At 41.1% G+C, this 18,567-nt stretch overlaps 1 protein-coding gene across 4 annotated transcripts in view; it reads left to right on the plus strand.

Annotated features, from left to right (window-relative positions):
- Window positions 1-607: 607 nt before the first annotated feature.
- Window positions 608-18,567, plus strand: part of rfx2 (regulatory factor X, 2 (influences HLA class II expression)) — a 28,006-nt gene continuing 10,046 nt past the window's right edge. Inside the window, exons 1-6 of one of the 4 annotated variants that reach the window (XM_079467605.1) lie at window positions 706-882; window positions 13,520-13,631; window positions 14,755-14,844; window positions 15,276-15,355; window positions 15,617-15,881; window positions 17,284-17,358. In XM_079467605.1, coding sequence (XP_079323731.1) covers window positions 13,527-13,631; window positions 14,755-14,844; window positions 15,276-15,355; window positions 15,617-15,881; window positions 17,284-17,358 — 615 coding nt within the window. In that variant the 5' untranslated portion in view covers window positions 706-882; window positions 13,520-13,526. Of the gene's footprint in view, window positions 883-13,519; window positions 13,632-14,754; window positions 14,845-15,275; window positions 15,356-15,616; window positions 15,882-17,283; window positions 17,359-18,567 lie in introns of all 4 variants that reach the window. The other 3 variants (XM_079467607.1, XM_079467606.1, XM_079467608.1) reach the window with 3 other exon arrangements.

Raw genomic sequence — 18,567 nt, forward strand, 5'->3', positions numbered from 1 at the left:
AGAACGATTCAAAAATGTATCTATACATACATACATACATACACATATATATATATAATGTTTCCATCAACAACACAAAACTAACCCCTATTCCATCAGTTGCTGACAGAGAGAGATTTGCTTTAACATGTTCACTTTAACATGTATGTAATGTTGGGGCTGTAGAGAGAGAGAGAGAGAGAGAGAGAGAGAGAGAGAGAGAGAGAGAGAGAGAGAGAGAGAGAGAGAGAGAGAGAGAGAGAGAGAGAGAGAGAGAGAGAGACTGTCAACACACACAACAAAACACACAAATGGGTCCTGGAAATGCGGTCCTGGAAATGCGGTCCCGGAAATGCAGCATACTATTGCCCTGACAGCACGAACAGTTCTAACAAGAGACGCATAAAAAGACGATTTTAAGACTTCATGGATTGCGCCCCAGATTTTTAAGGTTGTATACACACACTTTAACAACATTGCTGCTGAAAAATGGGTGACCCATACCGGTTAAACACGTAAATCATTCGAGAGTCAGGTTTATTCTTTTTGTCAGTTAATCTGGTATCTTCGCGGTAAAATCACAAAGTTTTGGCGGACAGAAAGGAAGCGCGCTTTTGCGCGGCTCACTGCGGGAATCAAACATTAACCGGTTAAGCCAAGAGTAAAATGGTCTAGGAGGAGCCTGAGCGTGGCCCATCCCACTCTCGCATTTTAGCCTTTGACGTACGAGGAGGACGATAGCAACAGTTGCCTCGAGACCCCCGCTCGCCATAGTGACTGTAGTCGTGGAGACAGTTACTTACCAACGGGAGCAACACTCAGCAACAGCAGCAGCAGCCGCAACTGGAGGAGAGAGAGGGAAAAGAACAGTAAAGCCAGGGCAGATCTAAGCAGGAGCCTGAGGTGAATATCTTTTTACTGGTTAGAGAGATCGAAATTAATTTCATGTACATTAAACAGGCCACGAAGGTTAGGTAATGTGCAGCTGGACGTGTTTTCACGCCCTGATCTCCTCGCTGTCTGTTAGAATCACGTTAGCGCGCTAGTTGGTTAGCTCATCTGATTCGCCAACTTTGATCAGTTTATTTAACGATACTGGGCGAAAACCCCAAGTGATCTGTCTGTATGTCAAATGTCATACGTCTTGTTTATTACGTCTGTGAGACGTATGTCACGAATTGATGGCGTAAGGTACGAGCTAACTTGCTAACCAGCTGAGAAGGCAAACTTTTCGAAAAGCTAAAACTGTTTTAATAACAGCCAAATCTGTTAGAGGAGACACAGGAGCAGTTCAACAGCCTTGTTCCGCAATCGCTTCACTTCGCGAATCGCTTTAATTTCCTAAAGCGCGTGAATTTCCGCTGATTCCGAGAGACAACTTACGTTAAAATGCTTTTAATATTCAAAAATGGAAACATGACATCGTAGATTGTTTTGAGTCATGTCTTGTTTATTTGAGCCAGAAGTTGCAGGATGGGACGCATCAACAGGTTGTTAAAGAACGAGAAGCGGTGGCCATCGAAAGTGATCTGTCTGATATACAAGCGTCATCGGGGTTACAAACTTCGTAAACTATTTAGACAATGGTATATGTCTGTTTGTATATTGGCCGGTTTTAATGTATTTCCGTCATTTACGCAGATCATATCAAGATTGTTATCTCAACTCTTGTCTTGCAGCCTATCGTTAAAACCCGATCTGTAAAACAGATATTTGTTATAAATCTAATAACGAATCAGACTCGAGAATTGACGGTGAAATGCAATCGGTGCATGTATGAAATATAAATTGAGATGAATTGTATTATCCTTAAGGATTTCCTTATGGGTTACAAGACAAGTTTATTCTCAGACAAGAATAAACTCACTGAACTGTTTTAAGCGGCTATTGCGCATGCATCTAAATTTGTATTAAACTTTATTGTGTAATGCCTTATTGATTTGTGCGTCCATTTCTTTTCTTAAGCAAATAGGAAATCAATTACATTTATTTAATACATGTGATGTGTATTTGATACCAGTTACATGTCACTGGTTCACATCCCCCTCCGCCTTTTCAAAGTTCTTAATGACGTTAGTGATGTGCAGCACCATACTGTAGTAATTGTGAGCAAATGAGATATATATTTGCATGATCATTCTCCCTAATGAGATCAGACTGGCTGTTGACGCTAACAGCTTGACTGTGCTCATCCAAAGCTGCTGTAATTTTTCTGAAGTTGCAACGTGTCGCCGTGGTGATGTTACACCTGCTCGGCAGAGAGTCTGGTAATGAGCCCTCTTCATGACAAAAGCTTGCGGTCCAGGTGTCGGCCCTCATTGGGCTCTGCCTCTCTATTGATCTCTCTTCAGCCGAGAGTGTCCGTGCTATTGAAAGCCTGCCCGATAATGATGATAATTGGCATAGAGACAGATCCTGATGCAACATGTACCTCAAGTTGACCATCTCTTTCCTCACTATCCATAACATCATGCTTGGATGGTTTCCATTATTTCACTCTCCCTGCAGCGCTGGTTGTGGGATGTTTAAGATTAGGTGTATTCGTCTGTCACATTGAAAAGGGTGTGTGTGTGTGACTGGTCCCCCCTGAGCTCAGCTTCCGACGTGTCTGTCAAGGGCTTCACTGAGCTCTGAAATTCTCCCCAAACACATCCTTACGATGTGACATCTCCAAAAGCCCAAAGATCCGGTTTCTGTAATAAAATATATGTTGTTACAGGTGCATTTCCAGGCAAGAGGAGAAATTATTCATGTAATTGAAGTTAATTATTGATGCGGCTGGTCTCTGCTTCCTGGGCTGTGTGATGTCCAGTTAGGTCATTTTGTGTGGTTCGCAATGCATGCAACACTATTGTAGAACTGACCACTTCCTCGGTTTGACGTAGATGGCCAATCAGAATCAAAATTATTTTGTCAGTTTGCATAAGCTTGGGTACAGTAGTTTGGTGTGTTGCCAAAGGACGTCGTAACCCAATGGGCAACATGTGAGGCTCTGCCCCCAAGCACAAGGAACCCCAGGAACAAGAGATCAAAAGTGTGCGCCACCATTGGCAGTAGATGAAATTGCAAAATAATTATGATTTCTGCACAGGTTTCCCCCAAAACACAACAAGGTTGTTTACAAGTCATTAACAGATTCAGTGAATTAAACTAGACTGATGTGTTTAATGTGTATCAATGCTGTGATGTAATCTGAGGACTGTGTCATGCCAGCTTGACAAATATTACTTGAGAACTTTGCTTTCAAGACAACAGGATGCAGGGGTTTGTGATAAAGTGACATTTAATTAATTGTAGTTCTCCGCCTTACTGTTTCAGTGGTTTTAATGTGATATTACAATACATTTATCCTATTAAAAGGCAAGTAGGATATTGAAAATGTATTAGTTCTCGCTGACGCTACTATATTTTGCGGTTACTCTCGGTCATGTGACTCTATTAACATGAACGAAACTTAAACCATCATAGTTGCTGTGAATTGCCATAAAAGCATATCATAACCAGTGTTTGTTAAAGTTTTGCCTTAAACACCACAGATATCTGTGAAGTTTATATATCTCTAGTTTGTAATGCACATCTGAGAAAGAGATTAGCTGTAAATCAGATGGCAAATTTAAAAACATTTGTTCACTTGTTTTGACAAAGCCCCATAATGCAACATAGTCCAAATCAAGCTTATAATTTGCTTACACACCCACCACAAAGAAAAATAAAGGAATGGGAATGGAATTCTGTGCAACCCAGATCCTAGCAGCTGTTATGTTTACATGGCAACTTGATACACAAATACAGCCTTGGTTTTGGAATCATAGGGGCTGGGCTGGGGGTGCTGTGTTATTCTTTTAAAAGTCAGTGGTTTTTAATCAACTCTTCAATCTGTTTGTGGTGATGGACGTACAGTCCCAGCTCGCAAAGGAGGTGAAGGTCTAGCATCTAGACTCTAGATGCATATACAGTAACAGAATTACTCTGATCACTGAATCACCCATCACTGTTTTATGCCAAATATCTGCTGTGATGTGGGTTTTGATGTCTCCGGTTTTCTCTTCCACGCCCTGGAAAAGCATCACTAGCACAAGCAGGTGTTTTACGTATTGCTCTCTTAACATCTGTATGGATGATCACTTTTAAATCATTTAAGGAAATCAGGCCACACTATCTACGTTTATACAACAGGAAGTGATAACATCAAGTGTATTCGCGAGGTAGTATACCTACATCTGAACATGCACGTGTATGCATGGGCAGTCCCCAGTACATCACGCTAATCTGTCTGCGCTCATGTAGAACCATTCCTGCATCCTGTATCCTGTGTCAGAGTTCATCTCCTCTCCGCTCCCCTTCTCAATCTTCTGCCATCATGGAGACTTCATGATTGTTTTACCAGGGTCTACTGTAATCCTATACCGTACTGAGCTTTTAATGGACTATAGTACATGCAAACAGCTGCAGTGGTCCCCTGTGAAAGGTATTTGTGCATGTGGATGCATCATGGGGGAGGGGAGGCAGATGACCAGATACAGCTCTCCCGTGTATATGTGCGCATGATTAAGCTGGTGCTGTATTTAGCCCGTGTTGAAGATGCCGAGCCAGAAGCAGATCACTGCTGTACCCGTCCGGCAGCTGCCCTTGTGCTGTGAAGGGTCACTGTGAGGCCTGCGCCCTGCGTGTCAGCGTCAGGCCTGCTCTAGTGCAATAATACTCAAAACTAGAGATTAATTAATTGGAGGAAAAAATACATTATAGCTGCAAAATTGAATTGTTTTTAAAGTGAAACCTATTTTGGCACTGTGATGTGTTTGTTTAATGTGTATTTAGAAATAAAGAATTATTCCTGGCAGTGTGACCAATACTGTTGATCATTGGTCTTTTTTGTCTCTATAGATATCATAATCATCATGTTTTGTTATCCTGTTTATGGCTGTAATTATCTCATTATCTTATCATTTACACAGACGTACAGAAACAGCTTCTCTCTGTAATGTAATACAGAATTGACTGGTTGAGAGAGAGCAAAGAAGTATGGTCCATTGCTCATATTTAGTGTGAGGAAACTTAAAAGAGACAGTTTACACAAATATACAAATTCTGTCATCATTTACTCGCTTTTGTGTTGTTTCCGAATCCGTGTAACTTTCTTTGTTACCACAAACAAAGAGAAAGATATTTGGAAGAATGCTTAAAACCAAATATTTATTGGCCACCATTGACAACCATAGTAAAATAAATTACAATGGTAGTTAAAAACAGTGCCCCAGAACTGTTTTCTTTCCTACATTCTTCAAAATATTTAAATTTTTGTTCATGAAATCAAAGACATTTTCATTCTATTCAAATATATGTTTCGGTGTTCCTCTGAAAAAAGAAACTTACACAGATTTGGAACAACTAAGCAATGTTCATTTTTGTGTGATTTGTTTCTTTAAGACTTTAAAAGAGATTAAAATAGGTGGACAAATCATCATTGAAACATCAAATGTTTAAAACCCAGATTTTGGGGTGCTTTTTTACTTGGGCTAGTACTTAACAACCCAGAGAACCTTAGCAACTGATCTGGCAGCATGCCAAAAACATTCCCTACCAACCATATAGCAACACCCTGGAAACCAGCCATGAAACCCTACTTGTTTTTCTCAATAGTTTGAAAGTCTTGTTCAATATAATTTTGTTAATCATATTAGTGCCAATACCTCTGTTCGCCCTCAGGACTACATTGCATTAAGCCACTCTTTCTGATGAATAATATGTAAAGTTGATAAAAAACACGCTGTCTTTTTTTGAAGATAAGGAAAACGTGTGACTTGGCTGTGAGATGTCTGAGAAGCAGGTTGAGACTTGTTGAAGATTGAAATGTGTTGCTCACGAGAGCCTCTCCCTCAGCGTTTAAACCCCCCCCCACCCTTTCGTCTCAAACCACTCCTCGTCGGGCGTTCTTTACATTCCACCTGCTTTGTATCGTAGCCGTACAACTGCTAATTAAATTTCCTGCCACAAACAGCACACTGGGCAGTGACATTTGCATCACAATGGCCTTGTCTCTCTCAGTCTCTCATGATCCTCAGACGTGGACAGTCCCTGTAATGTCCTCCTTTTTAACTGTTGCATATTACACAAAGCTGTTTTTTGTCCTTTCCCCAGTTTTCTGTTGTCGACCTCAAAGGAAATGTGACTCAGGTCGAAATAGCACGAGGGTGATTAACGTTTGGATACATTTTCCTTCAATTTTCTTTTAACGTTGTCCTTAAAATCTGATAAAGTTTTAAAACTAAATATTATGTCTTATTTTACTGACTTAATTTCTGTCTTCTGTTTTGTTTAATATCCATTACTATGAGGTTTGGCACCCTTTGTAGCATCAGGATTCACCCACTTATTCATCCTTTAGAAGGTCACTTCGTTACATTTATACCCACAGAAAAACAGCTCTTATTCAGCACTTTCTCTCCACCTAAGCTAACAAACTTGTATTTATCATGCTTTGCTCAAACTATGCCTGACTACAGATGTGCACTTTACTCCATGAATACCCATTCACGTCTCTATATGCACCTGAATAGAAGACGAGGAAGTGCTTGTTGATTCTGTGGGGGCCAAACCTTGCGTGACTCTCGCTTTGCCCTCTATGCTATTGTATGCAATACTGGTCAAACAGTCAGCTTGGCCCCTTTTCCCCCATCGGTCAAGGCCAGGTTGTTGAGGAAAGTCTTTGTTTATTAAAAAAAAATTCCCCTGTTTGCAAGCAGTCAAGTTCTCAATCGTTTTTTATGCAGCTGCTCACAGGAATTCTCATAACAGATATTAAAAACCATCATGTCCTTCTAAAGATTTGGCCAGCATGATCTAGAGAAACCTTCCATTAGATCGACCACAACCATTGATGTGAGTTATTGGATTGCCTAATGTGATACTCAAGGAAAGACAGCTTATGAGCCGATCTTTCTATTAAAATGTGTGTTGGGTAGAAGCGTGTTGACAGGCAAATTTCATCCAGGCTGTTTCCTTTCAGACGGTAATAATGACCGACTGTAAGTCAAGAAGTTGAAATGTCAACAGCACATGGAGTCTAGCTGACGCTTTTCATTTACAGCTGTAGAGATCGGTCATCAGAGCATGTTAAAGGGCGTCTATTCAGATGCAACCGAATGAATCGCAGAAGGTATGGAGAAGGCTGTGTTGTTTTTTCAGATTAATAAAGAAAAGATTACTTTGCCTGCGCGGCTCCGAAATCCCAACGTGGAGGTTTTTCTCTGGAGAGCAGACGTAATGTGGAGACAATGTGGTGGAACAGAATCACTTTAGGATGTTTTTTTCTCTCTGCCTTCTCTTCGCATCCCACTTTATAGGTAACCATTGACCTGATGCCATTTGGCACTTATCTCTGGTCGTCTGGTTATCTTCTTAGGTTCTTCAAACAGAAATGGCCAGATGCATACAATATTAGCTGTATTTTATTGCACATAATAACAAATGTAGATATGCATACAAAAACAGCTGTTGCATTTGATGCATTTAGAAGTCTTTTTTTATCTGGTGGGTTGTTTGCCAGCTGGAACTTGTTGCATCCGTGCAGCAGCAAGCCCGCTGCAGTAACTGTGATCCATCACATTCGTGAGGTAATTTTCCCTCAACAGGTTTTCTAATGTGTCACTGGGTGTAGTAACCACTATGTATATTTTTGCGCCCGAAACGGGCACCTACTTGGAGAACATTGTGAAATGCGAGACTTACCCTGAAGCACCTTTTTGTAGCGAGAGACTGTTTTTGTATCACCATGGGCAACAAGATGGTGTGACAACAGAAACTGGAGTTCCACCATTTTGTCAGGGAAATGACTCCTACAAAACCATTAAACAGTTTACTTTAATGACCGTGTCTTTCCCCTTGTACTCTTTTTCTGTCTTTGTTTCTAACGTAAGCTTTCGGTTTTACAATCCACTTTCTTTATTCTCAGAATCATCCTCTGCTCCGAGTTGGGGGTGGTGCGGAAATCTGGAAAGGGTTACCGGGGGAGGGTGGGGGGGGGGATTGTAGAGTTGTAAGTGTGAACAAACGGTCTCCATGGCAACGCTCTACCGATTCTCCCTGGCTGCAGTGCAGAGCCCTTTGCTTGTGGCGTGCTGGCGATGGATGGACTGGGGTTGCGACGGCAATTGAAGATTGAGGGTTCTGCGTATGTGTGTGTTTGGTGGACGATTAAGGAGAGAACATCAAGTAAAAGCTGCAGGTTTTTTGGAAGAGCTCGAATGGATCTAATCTGACAAAGGGTCCAGATGACCACTTACATTGTGACCATCCACTGCCATCTGCAAACCCTTCTCTCTGAGATACTTCCTCTCTTTGTGTGTGCAAACAGTGCTATGTGTGAATTCACACACATTACTAAATAAAACTGCAATTTAGTTCTAACCAAAACCAGTCCCCACGACACATCTTGGTAAATAATCTACAGCTTCAAGATTTGTTTTGTTCTGTCAGCTGGTTTAAACGGATGTCTATATTTTAAGCGGTAGGCAGCCTGCTGTGTCGTTTGTGTGTGTTTTGTTAACTGTGTATCTGTGAAACATCAGCCGAGCTGGTTGGACGCAGATGTACAGTATAGACAGCCCTTTAATGGCAACAAGTGCTTCTGCTTTATTGCACGACAGTTTGAAGCTTCCGGTGGGTCATAAAAGCAATCATAGTGTATTTCCAAGCTGCAAATCTGTCAGGACAGTCTGGATTACTTAGTAAACGAAAGCCTTAAAATACTTTTCCAACTAAGTGTTTGTTGTGCTTGGAGTGTCGGGTCGCTTTTGTTTATTCGTTTTTTGTCTTAATGTTTTCTTTAAGATGGCTTTAACATTCCCTGTCAGCTTGACCACGTAACTTACCAAATAAAAAGACAAGAAAGTTTAGCTGTACAGTGTCTGTAAACGTTTTGCTGTAAAGGCACATGGTTTCCCCCTCCCAGTCCCTGAACCCCCCGTCCCCCCTTACAGGGTCAGAGTAATAGCTTATGTATTTATTGTTCTAAGTTTCTAGTTAATGTGAGATAGAAGGATCACTTGGGGGATGGCATTGTTTGGTTTGGGAAGTATTCTGTTGGTTGCATAGCAACAGGCTCCTGGAAACGGGAGTGGACGGTGTTGCCACTAGCAACCGTTGTTGCTCTGCAAACAATGTGGGCCAGTGCAAACAAGAGCCAAGACTGTGGGCTCCTGTTTTTAATTGAACATCTGCATGTGCTTTTGCCCTGATCGAGTGCTGTTAAAGTTCGATCTGTCTTTGACGGATGTCTCTAAACCTTTTTCTCAACACTAACTTATTAACAGGTAAAGCGGTGTGTTTTCTTTGTTGTTTAATGCTAAAGAAAGGATTTCGGTCTCACTCCCTTTAAACTCAGGTTAATGAGAACAGAAGGAAATCGCTGCTGTGTTTTGGCGGTCTTTAATAGCTCATTTGTGTTTAGCTGAGGTGAGCGGTTGTGTCGTGCGGCGTGGAGTCTGGGCTGTACTGTAATAAAGCACAACCCTATTCAGGACGGGCCTCTCTTGCTTTTCACACCAAAGTGCCGGGGCTCCCACTGTTTTTCTGCCTTTGTGCGGCTCGTAGCTGCTGGTGGGGAATTCGTGTGGCTTTTAACCTTCTCTTGGAAGCTCACGCAAAGTCAAGAAAGTGGCGCTGCTTGTCAAAAACTGCCCTTAATTCACTATTACTTTATCTTAGCTTTACATTAGGCAACAGTACGCTGATTGACAGGCTGAAGTTGATTTCTCTCGGAACACCTGAAGGCTTACAGTAAAGAATATTAACAGTAGGAATAATAGCGGTAGGCAAGATTCGCCTCCAAAGATAACTGCGTCTGGGCCAACCAAACGTATTTATATCCAATGCAACACCCCTCGGGCGAATTCCTTTCTTTTAAAAGATCTAAGCGTGCACTTACTATTTACTCCCAGAGTTTTGATGAAACTTTTTTTAAAACAGTCTGGCTCAGGTGAGAGTTAGACAAAGTCTTTTGGATTTTAACGGAATAAACCCTGCTGATTGATTGGATTTAGCACAGTCTTTAGTTTATTTATTTATTGTTTATTTAGTCAGTGTTGAGGATTACACTACTAACATATGCACGTGGTTTAAAGGGATACATCACCACCCAAAAATGAAAATTCTGTCATCATTTATAGAGCTGCAACTAACGATTATTTTAATAATCGATGAATCTGTCGATTATTTGTTCGATTAATCGATGAATCGGACACAAATTTTTAAAAGCATTCATTTTCAACCCTTTATTGAAAAATAGAACTGACATTGCAAAACATATTTCAAAAGCTTTATTATTACTTATTATATCATTATTACAGCTGGCTGTGGTTTACATGATGCATTTCCCATCAAGAAGCCTCTCATGGTTTGCTGTTTTTTTCTGGAATTTTTTCGGGTCTCTCTGATGGTCTTTCCTCTACCTCCGCTCTGCTTTTTTAATTTATTTTTTCTCCGCTATGCTGCGCGGCGCGATCAACTTTTTTTAGTCCCGTGACACACTAGATGCGTGGCGTGAGCGTCTCAGAAGCCTGGCGTGACCGTTTTTAAATCGGCTCCCATGTTAACAGGTTAGAGCTTGCACACTGCCTGCGTGAGATGAGCCGCACGGAAAACGCGTGCATGCTAGGAATTGAATCGACGCCTATTTTTCACGAGACACGCAAGCGTGTTGGAAGCGTTTCCAGGCAAAATAGAATAGGAAAAGATGTTTATATGTAATTTTGTACACGAATACATATTAATGAATGCCATTTTGATGTTTGAAAGCTAATCATCATTTATTTGAACGTATTTTCAAATTGAATTTCATTAAACCAACATCTACACGTTACGGGGTTTACATGTCCACTGTAGAAAACATCAGGACTTAAATCATGTTTATAATGCATTTTTGGAGAAACAAAAAGTGAATATTGAAATAAATTATACATTAATATTCCTATTAAGTATGAGATATTATTACTAAAATGTTGCAAATGAATACTCCAATTAACTACCTTTTTCCATAAAATCTTCCTCCAAGAAAATGCTTAGGCTATATCCAATGAAAAGATACATTGCATTGAATGGGAATATTAATTTATGTCCATCTTAAACACATATTGCATAAAGTAAACTCGTGCATCAATTGATTACGTTACATCTTTAATAACATATCTGAGAATCATCTTAATACGAATTGTGGTTCGTATTAAACCCCAAAAAGTATTGGTGACTGAATTATTTTTGTTTTTTATGCTCTTAACAATGTGATTAAAAATGGAAAAAAATATGACACACTACAATAACAACGTAGTCTAGTGTGTCATCTGAGTGACGGTCCAACATCAGGAAATAAAGCTACAAAACATTTGGAAATGTTATTTAAATAAACAGACAGCCTACTTACTCATTTTTCGGATTTTGGAAGGTGTAGGTTATGTGAAAAAAGTTTAAACTTGTCGTGAATACAAGACCCTTGTCTGTCGGCGGCCTCCCTCTATGTCACCTATAGCAGCAGCAGCGCGCCAGCGCCGCGTCAGGCACGGTGCTGGTGTGCAAAGATACAGAAAACACGACGCAGCCGCCACAGAGCTGACACGCTGCTGACCCGCTACAGAAACGCCACGCTCACGCCACTCAAACATGTGGCGCGCGTTATAGTCGCGCGATACAACGAATCGATAATGAAATTCGTTGCCAACATTTTTAATAATCGATTTTTATCGATTTTATCGATTCGTTGTTGCAGCCCTAATCATTTACTCACCTTCGAGTTGTTCCAAATCTGTATAAATGTCTTTGTAGGTTTGCTGTCCTACATGCTGCAAGATCTGTTTGGTTGTAAGCATTCTTCCAAATATCTTTCTAAGTGTTCATCAGAACAAAGAAATGTATACAGATATTATATATCTTCATCCTCTGTGTCAACATACTGTATCTACATCAGCAATGTTTTGCTAATAGCAGTAAGGGAATGATTATGGCAGAAATATAGTACTGTACTGTATTTTAACTGTGAGCAGTGTGCAGCCGAAAACGTTTAACTAGAGGAAATTATTTATGATTTATCGGCTATAACATATCGACCTAAATTTTATAATGTTTTTATATGTTCACACCGATAACATAAAAAATTTGTCGGCAGATACCGATATGGCCGATTATTTATCGTGCATCCCAACTAAATTCATCTTCATTCACTTCTTTTATTTTAGACACTGTAGACAGTTTTATTCGTCCTTATTCAGCTTCAATTAATTTACCTTTGAATTGAGCTTGACACTTGAGAATTTATTATTTCACATTACTAATCTCAGAAACACAATTAGCCGCTTTTCTTTATTCCGCAGATGAAATCGTGCATGTTAAGCGTATTGTTTTTGTGTGTTGCTCCATTGTAAGCTTCAACTACAAACTGTCAGTCAGGGGGTCTCTCCAAACGCATGAGGTCTCTGATCAGCCTTCGCTCTTGACAGCCCTCTGGATCGATGCAGGGACGCAGTCTAACTGCTGATCTGGGACCAGTTGCATGCTCTGCCGATTGCTTTTTTAAATGCAGAACGAAAGATCTGTGTTGCTGTCAGGCAGGTTAAGAGCTTATTTAGATGTACAGAGATCGACAGGCCTCCCATAGCTCTTTTTCCATGCTTCTGAGTCCGTCTGTCTCTCCTCCACTACAGAGTTCCTGCGCACGAGCTTAAAAAAGAATAGCGCTAGAGATGGGGGGAGGTTGGGGTGGTAGAGTTAGGGATGGTTGCTATGGATCCCTCACCATAGCAACCGACAAACGTTTACAAAGCATTGAGGAATTTCCTCATATCAGCTGTATTATTGGAGCCCCTAGAGACGGAGTTCATTCCAAACAACTGCTGGAGATCATCAGTATCATGGCGGGGGGGACCAGCCTCATTGCCATTTTAGTTTTTCTTTTTTTTTCAGGTGTGGGGCGTTGTTTTTTCCACCCCTTAACTCTTTCCAAAATCCTGTGCTGTCTCCTCTCTTGTTCCGTTTAGTTTTTCTCTTGTTCCATAAGAGGCCGTCTGGTCTCCATTTGTGTCACTATCCTCTTTAATCTTGCATCAGGGCTCGTATGAGTTGAACTGAGCTCCTGACTGCAGCGTAAAACTCTTTGGCTCTACGCTTTAGCTGGATCCCCTCCCAGCCGGTAGGAGCCCAACCGGGGTTGTGATATGATTGTTAATGTCTCCTTTGTTCATTTCCACATAATTGAGTTCAGAGGTGAGTGGCCTGCTGGGGCTGTGGGTGACTTGGTCTGACTTGGCTGGTTCGAGCTCTTCCTTCTCCTGTAATAGAGGCTTGTGTGAAAAGGCACAGTGATGATGGCTGACGAATGTGCAGAGTGTTTCAGTGAGCTGCTGTGATCCCTCTAGCAACTTGATGCATCTCCGATTCAATTATGCAACCCTGGCTGGGGCATCCCAATTTGCATTATTATAAAGACGTTTTATTTATTGTACCTAGTGTTTAAATTTAGGATGTGGTGTTTTATTGTCTTTTAATTCTTTCTTAGGAGAAACATGCAGCGGTCAGAGGGCAGCTCAGAGACGGCGTCCACGGTGGCACTAAGGACGTCCACCTCAGCCCAAGCGCCTGTGGTTCAGCCTGTTCCCCCCTCACAACAGGTAAACGTGTTCGGTATGACACGCTATCACACATCGTAAAACAACAAGGCAGATAATAATTATTATGAATCCTCTGCCACCTTGAAGAAACGCAGAGCTTTAGTGTAGCTCTTCTCTCATCGGTCTGAATCTCGGTAAAGATGACTTCAGTACACGCTGGATCCATCTGAAGTGATGAAAGATCTCTCCTCACCCACACCCTTCAGTTGTCAGAGCCAATTGAAATGATTTGCAGTGACGTTGAGCTGAGCTGTGACGGACATGTTGGGTTGGGTCAACCACATGGTCAAATAAACCCATCTTTATATTATTTAGGTTCATGTTTTGAGTATTACATAATATTTCTTCTGACTGACACCGGTACAAAACTTTAAGCCATGCTGTTTTCGTTGCAATTCATGCTCTGTGTATAGATTCAATTTCGGTTGTCACACACGTACAGAAGAACATTTGAGGTCCCAGCAGTCTGGAGAGATTAAACCTGGCTCAACCAGTGGTTCTAAACAGGGGGGCCGGGGCCCACAAGGGGGCCCCAGCTGACTTCAAGGGGGATCAAGGTGACCAGTATTTTAAAAGTAGACAAAATTAGCATTGAAATACATTTAAAAAAAGATATTATTATTATTTGCTCATTTTTATAGTTGGTATACGTTTTTACAGTTAACATTAAGCTCTAAAAAATTGTATTGGGTAGAAACGCTGAGGTTTATTTTCAAAAGAAGATATTTTGAAGAACGACAATACTAAATAACACTGGACCCCATTGACTTTCGTTGTATGAACCCAAGACCTCGGAGACCTTTGTTAAAATATCTTCTTTTGTGTTCCACAGATAAAAGAAGTGGTTCATGTGATTTTGAATCACATGATATGTAACAAATGATGACAGAATATAATTTTTTTATTTTATTTATTATTACACTTACATTTTTTCATTTAGCAGGCACTTTTATCCAACACATTACAGTTGAGAAATACAAGTGATTTCCTGGCCCCCAAATTATACTGATATAGAAGTATTTTAACCTCCAGAATAGATACGCTTCACCTTTCAAGGGACATTTCAAGAATTAGAGGCTCTTATTCTCAAGTTTGTGTGTATGTGTGTGTCCCTCACCTGCAGCGTGTGTTAGTTCAGACCACTGGTTCTGCCCAGAAGGGTGCTCAGGCGCAGCAGCTGCCCGTGCCTAGAGTTCAACAGGTCCCTCAGCAGGTACACACACACACACACACACACACACACACAGGACAGCCAATCACTGCACATCTTGACGACCCGCAACATTTCCGGCTTATCTCTTTCACCTCTTCGTATCTCTGTCACTCTCACGGCTGTCTTTGTCCCTGCATCACCAGCTCTGTAATATCAACAGCATACTGCCAGAGCCCCGAAACACAGACACGCTTCACCCTCACGCATGTCATGCCCGAGCTGTCGCGACTAACACGCTAATAACTGCTTTTCCGGCCTGAGGGGGTGTCTCTCATTGTCGAGGTGAATCTTTGTGCTCACTGCCCTCTGCTGCCTGCAATCTGAATGTAGAACCTCAGTTCACTTACAGAATGTATATTTGCAGACGTCAGAAGTCACGCAGTGGTTTTTGAATCTGATCTTCATATGCGTGTTTCTGTGTGTCTTTGAAGGTACAACAGGTCCAGCATGTGTACCAGTCTCAGGTGCAGTACGTGGAGGGGGGAGAGGCGGTCTATCCCAATGGAACAATGTAAGTAATTAATATGGGTGCCTGCTCATGATATTTTATTTATTTAATTTGATCTTTTTATATATTTTGTCACCTTTTTGCTAATTTGCTAGTTCAACGATATTAAACATTTGACAGTTTAATAGGTTAGTAGGTAAAAGCTGAAGTTATTTATTTTCTATGAATGGCTGTCGAAAAATGAGTTCATGGGATCTGTGTTAAGTTTCTGAACATCAAGAATACATGAGTCTCACGTGCACACTCTCTTCTGTCTTTCTATAGTCGCACTGCATACTCTTACAACCCAGACTCCCAGCTGTACGGACAGGGCAGCGGAAGCACCTATTTTGACTCCCAAGCAGGGGGCACCCAGGTCACCACCGTTGTCTCGTCCGCCAGCGGAGTGCCCTCTCACAGCATGGTGGGCATCGCCATGGATGTGGGCGGCAGTCAAATAATTTCCAGCGGCAGTGCTTACCTGATCCACGGTGGAATGGAGAGCGGCCGTCACCACTCCTCTCACTCATCCCGCTCCTCATCTGCAATGGTACGGTCCTCTCCCCTAATAGATTGTAAGACTGACCCATTTGTGATATGCGAGAGGGGTTGAGATTTTGTGAAAGTTTGAGTATTTGGAAAATACTGAAAAATGCTAACTCTGAAAAATGCAATTCCAGAATTATGTTTTGCCACTGAAACAAATAGCACTCATCCTTCAGTTTATTTCAAAGAATTTTTTTTTCCGATGGGGCAATTTTATAACTACAGGACTTTGACATTATATCTGTTCATTAAATGTTTAGTAAGCTATTTTAAACTCTTATAAGTTATATCCAGTTTTCTATCTCATGTTATAGCTTAAACCACTAAACCCTGTGATATCATTTAAATGTTGCAAGTCATACCAGGACCATTTAGACAGCTCAGGTACCACAAATTTTGGTAATAACCCCACTAGGAATGCTTTGTCCATAGACTTCCATCATAAGTGGATTACAGTAAACATGCATTTCTAAAAAAAACAAGTAAAAATTGTACTAGCAACATGTCACTAAAACGGTCAATACTGAATGTTTTAAACCTAAACATTCCTTTAAAACACCAATATTTTAGCATTTTTCAGAGTGTCAGTTAAATCTGTACAATACTACAATAATAGCCTCTGTCATATAGTCTTATCATATCATCTGTCATATAGAAGTTTATGAGGTGGTCCTGGGGCAGGAATAGAGCTTGAGAAGGCAAATGCCTCTAAATAATTCAGCTCTACCTTGTTTTAGCAGTTTTCACAGACACTTGAGTGGCCTCCGAAACAAAGCAACCCCTGGGGCTCATTACCATTTGGCCAAGAGCCCTCGGGAGCCTTTTAAACACTTGGCGGGATGCCATTTTTTTTCTTCCACCCTGTCTCTTTCTAAGTTTGCCACTCTGCCAAATCTTTCTCCCAGTTCCTTCTATTATTCCTTTAATCTTTTTAGGCCTCACTTTATTTCAAGTTTAGAGAGACATCCTTTTACCTCATTGCTGAGAAACTAAACCCCGTCTAGTATTGGAAACTTAAATCCTTCTCCCATGCAGGTGATATGTTTATAAACAGGCTGTTTATAACCGTGCGATTTCAGAATGTCTCGTGTGTTTGAGGGTAGCGCGTGACCTTGTTCCCCGCGTGTACAGTTCATTACAATATATGAGGCCGAGACAGACGGAAGAGTGGCGTAACCCTCCGACTTCCTCACATTTGCATGCGTTTTGTCCACCTGTAATGAATGTGGCTGCAATTACTGACAGACTGTAATAGAAATGCTCAAAATCCGGCTGCAGCTAACAGACTGATTTCCTTTTATTTTTTGTGTGTGTTCTCCTTTGTTGTCCCCCCACACATCCCACCCCCTCCATTCTTTCTTCTCGTCCCCCCGTTTCATGTCTCGCATGCCCTTACTTTTCCTCAGCTTGAAATGGCGATCGAAAACCTCCAAAAGTCAGATGGGATTGCCACTCACAAAAGCAGCCTGCTCAACAGCCATGTAAGTCAAACCGCTTGATTCGAATCGGGAAACAAAATCTGTACGGGAGCTTATTTCTCCTGCCTGCTTCTTTTGCTTTGCTTTTCACCGCTGATGCAAGCATGCTTTTATCAAAACTGCCCATTTGGGGTTAAACTGCCCTCGAACTTTTGCATTCACATGTACACCAGAGACATCCAGTTAGCATGAAAGGGGCTGAACGTGTGTGTGTGTGTGTTTCAGCTCGTGTGATGCTAATGAGAGTTTAAGGCCCAGAATTTGAATATCAGAAGAAGTTGCTGTATGTTCCACCCCTCCACCAAACACACACACATAAACCTTACATTAAAGGATTAATTTCGCAAGTTCTAATTTGTCAGGGGTTTTAGATCCTAGTCGAAATGTGTTAGATGTTTAACAACCTGAAGTGGCTCGGAGCTCTTGAGACCGGCACATTTGTACAGCTCAGCATAAAGACAGTCACCTCAGCCCACGGTTATGAATATTTACACATTTTCAATGATCCTCCTTTTAAGAGTGCTGTATTGGCTCAACAAAGCCTGAGGTAACTCCGCTGTTTATGCTGTCCTGCAGCTCTGTGGTTAGAGCATGGCGCTAGCAACGGCAAGGTCATGGTTTTGATGCCAGTGATTGCATATACTCAAAAACCAAATGTATAGTTTCATGCAATGTAAATCGCTTTGGATAAAAGCGGTTGCCAAATGCATAAACGTAAATGTATGTTTGTGTCGGTGGACGGTCTAATTTAATCTTCACATATTAGGTTATTAGTTGTTTTTGCTTCAAAGTCTGTAGATATCTCCCACATTTCAAATGTAACCATTTAACACTCCCTCTCTCGTGTTGTTACCTCGGTTATTGGTTGGCCCAAACAATCCACCCCTGCAGAAGTCTTTAAATATATTTGCAGATTCTAAAGTCACTTATGCCACTCGTCTTTTTGTTCATATGTTCAGATATTTTGGCTAATATGATAATTCCATCGGTGCCCATTCCCTTCTATTTTATAGACACAAAACCAATTTCCTACATTCTTCAAAATATCTGCAGATATGTTCTGCAGAAGACAGTGGCGGGTTTGAAATGGCAGGAGGTTGAGTAAATGGCAGAATATTCATTTTTGGGTGAACTATCACTTTAACAGTTTTAAACAAAAATATAAATGATGTCATCATAATGGCCCTTAAGTTGTTTCAAACCTGTATTCAT

This window comes from Barbatula barbatula, assembly GCF_947034865.1.
Source record: "Barbatula barbatula genome assembly, chromosome: 11".
In the NCBI taxonomy this organism is placed as follows: domain Eukaryota; kingdom Metazoa; phylum Chordata; class Actinopteri; order Cypriniformes; family Nemacheilidae; genus Barbatula; species Barbatula barbatula.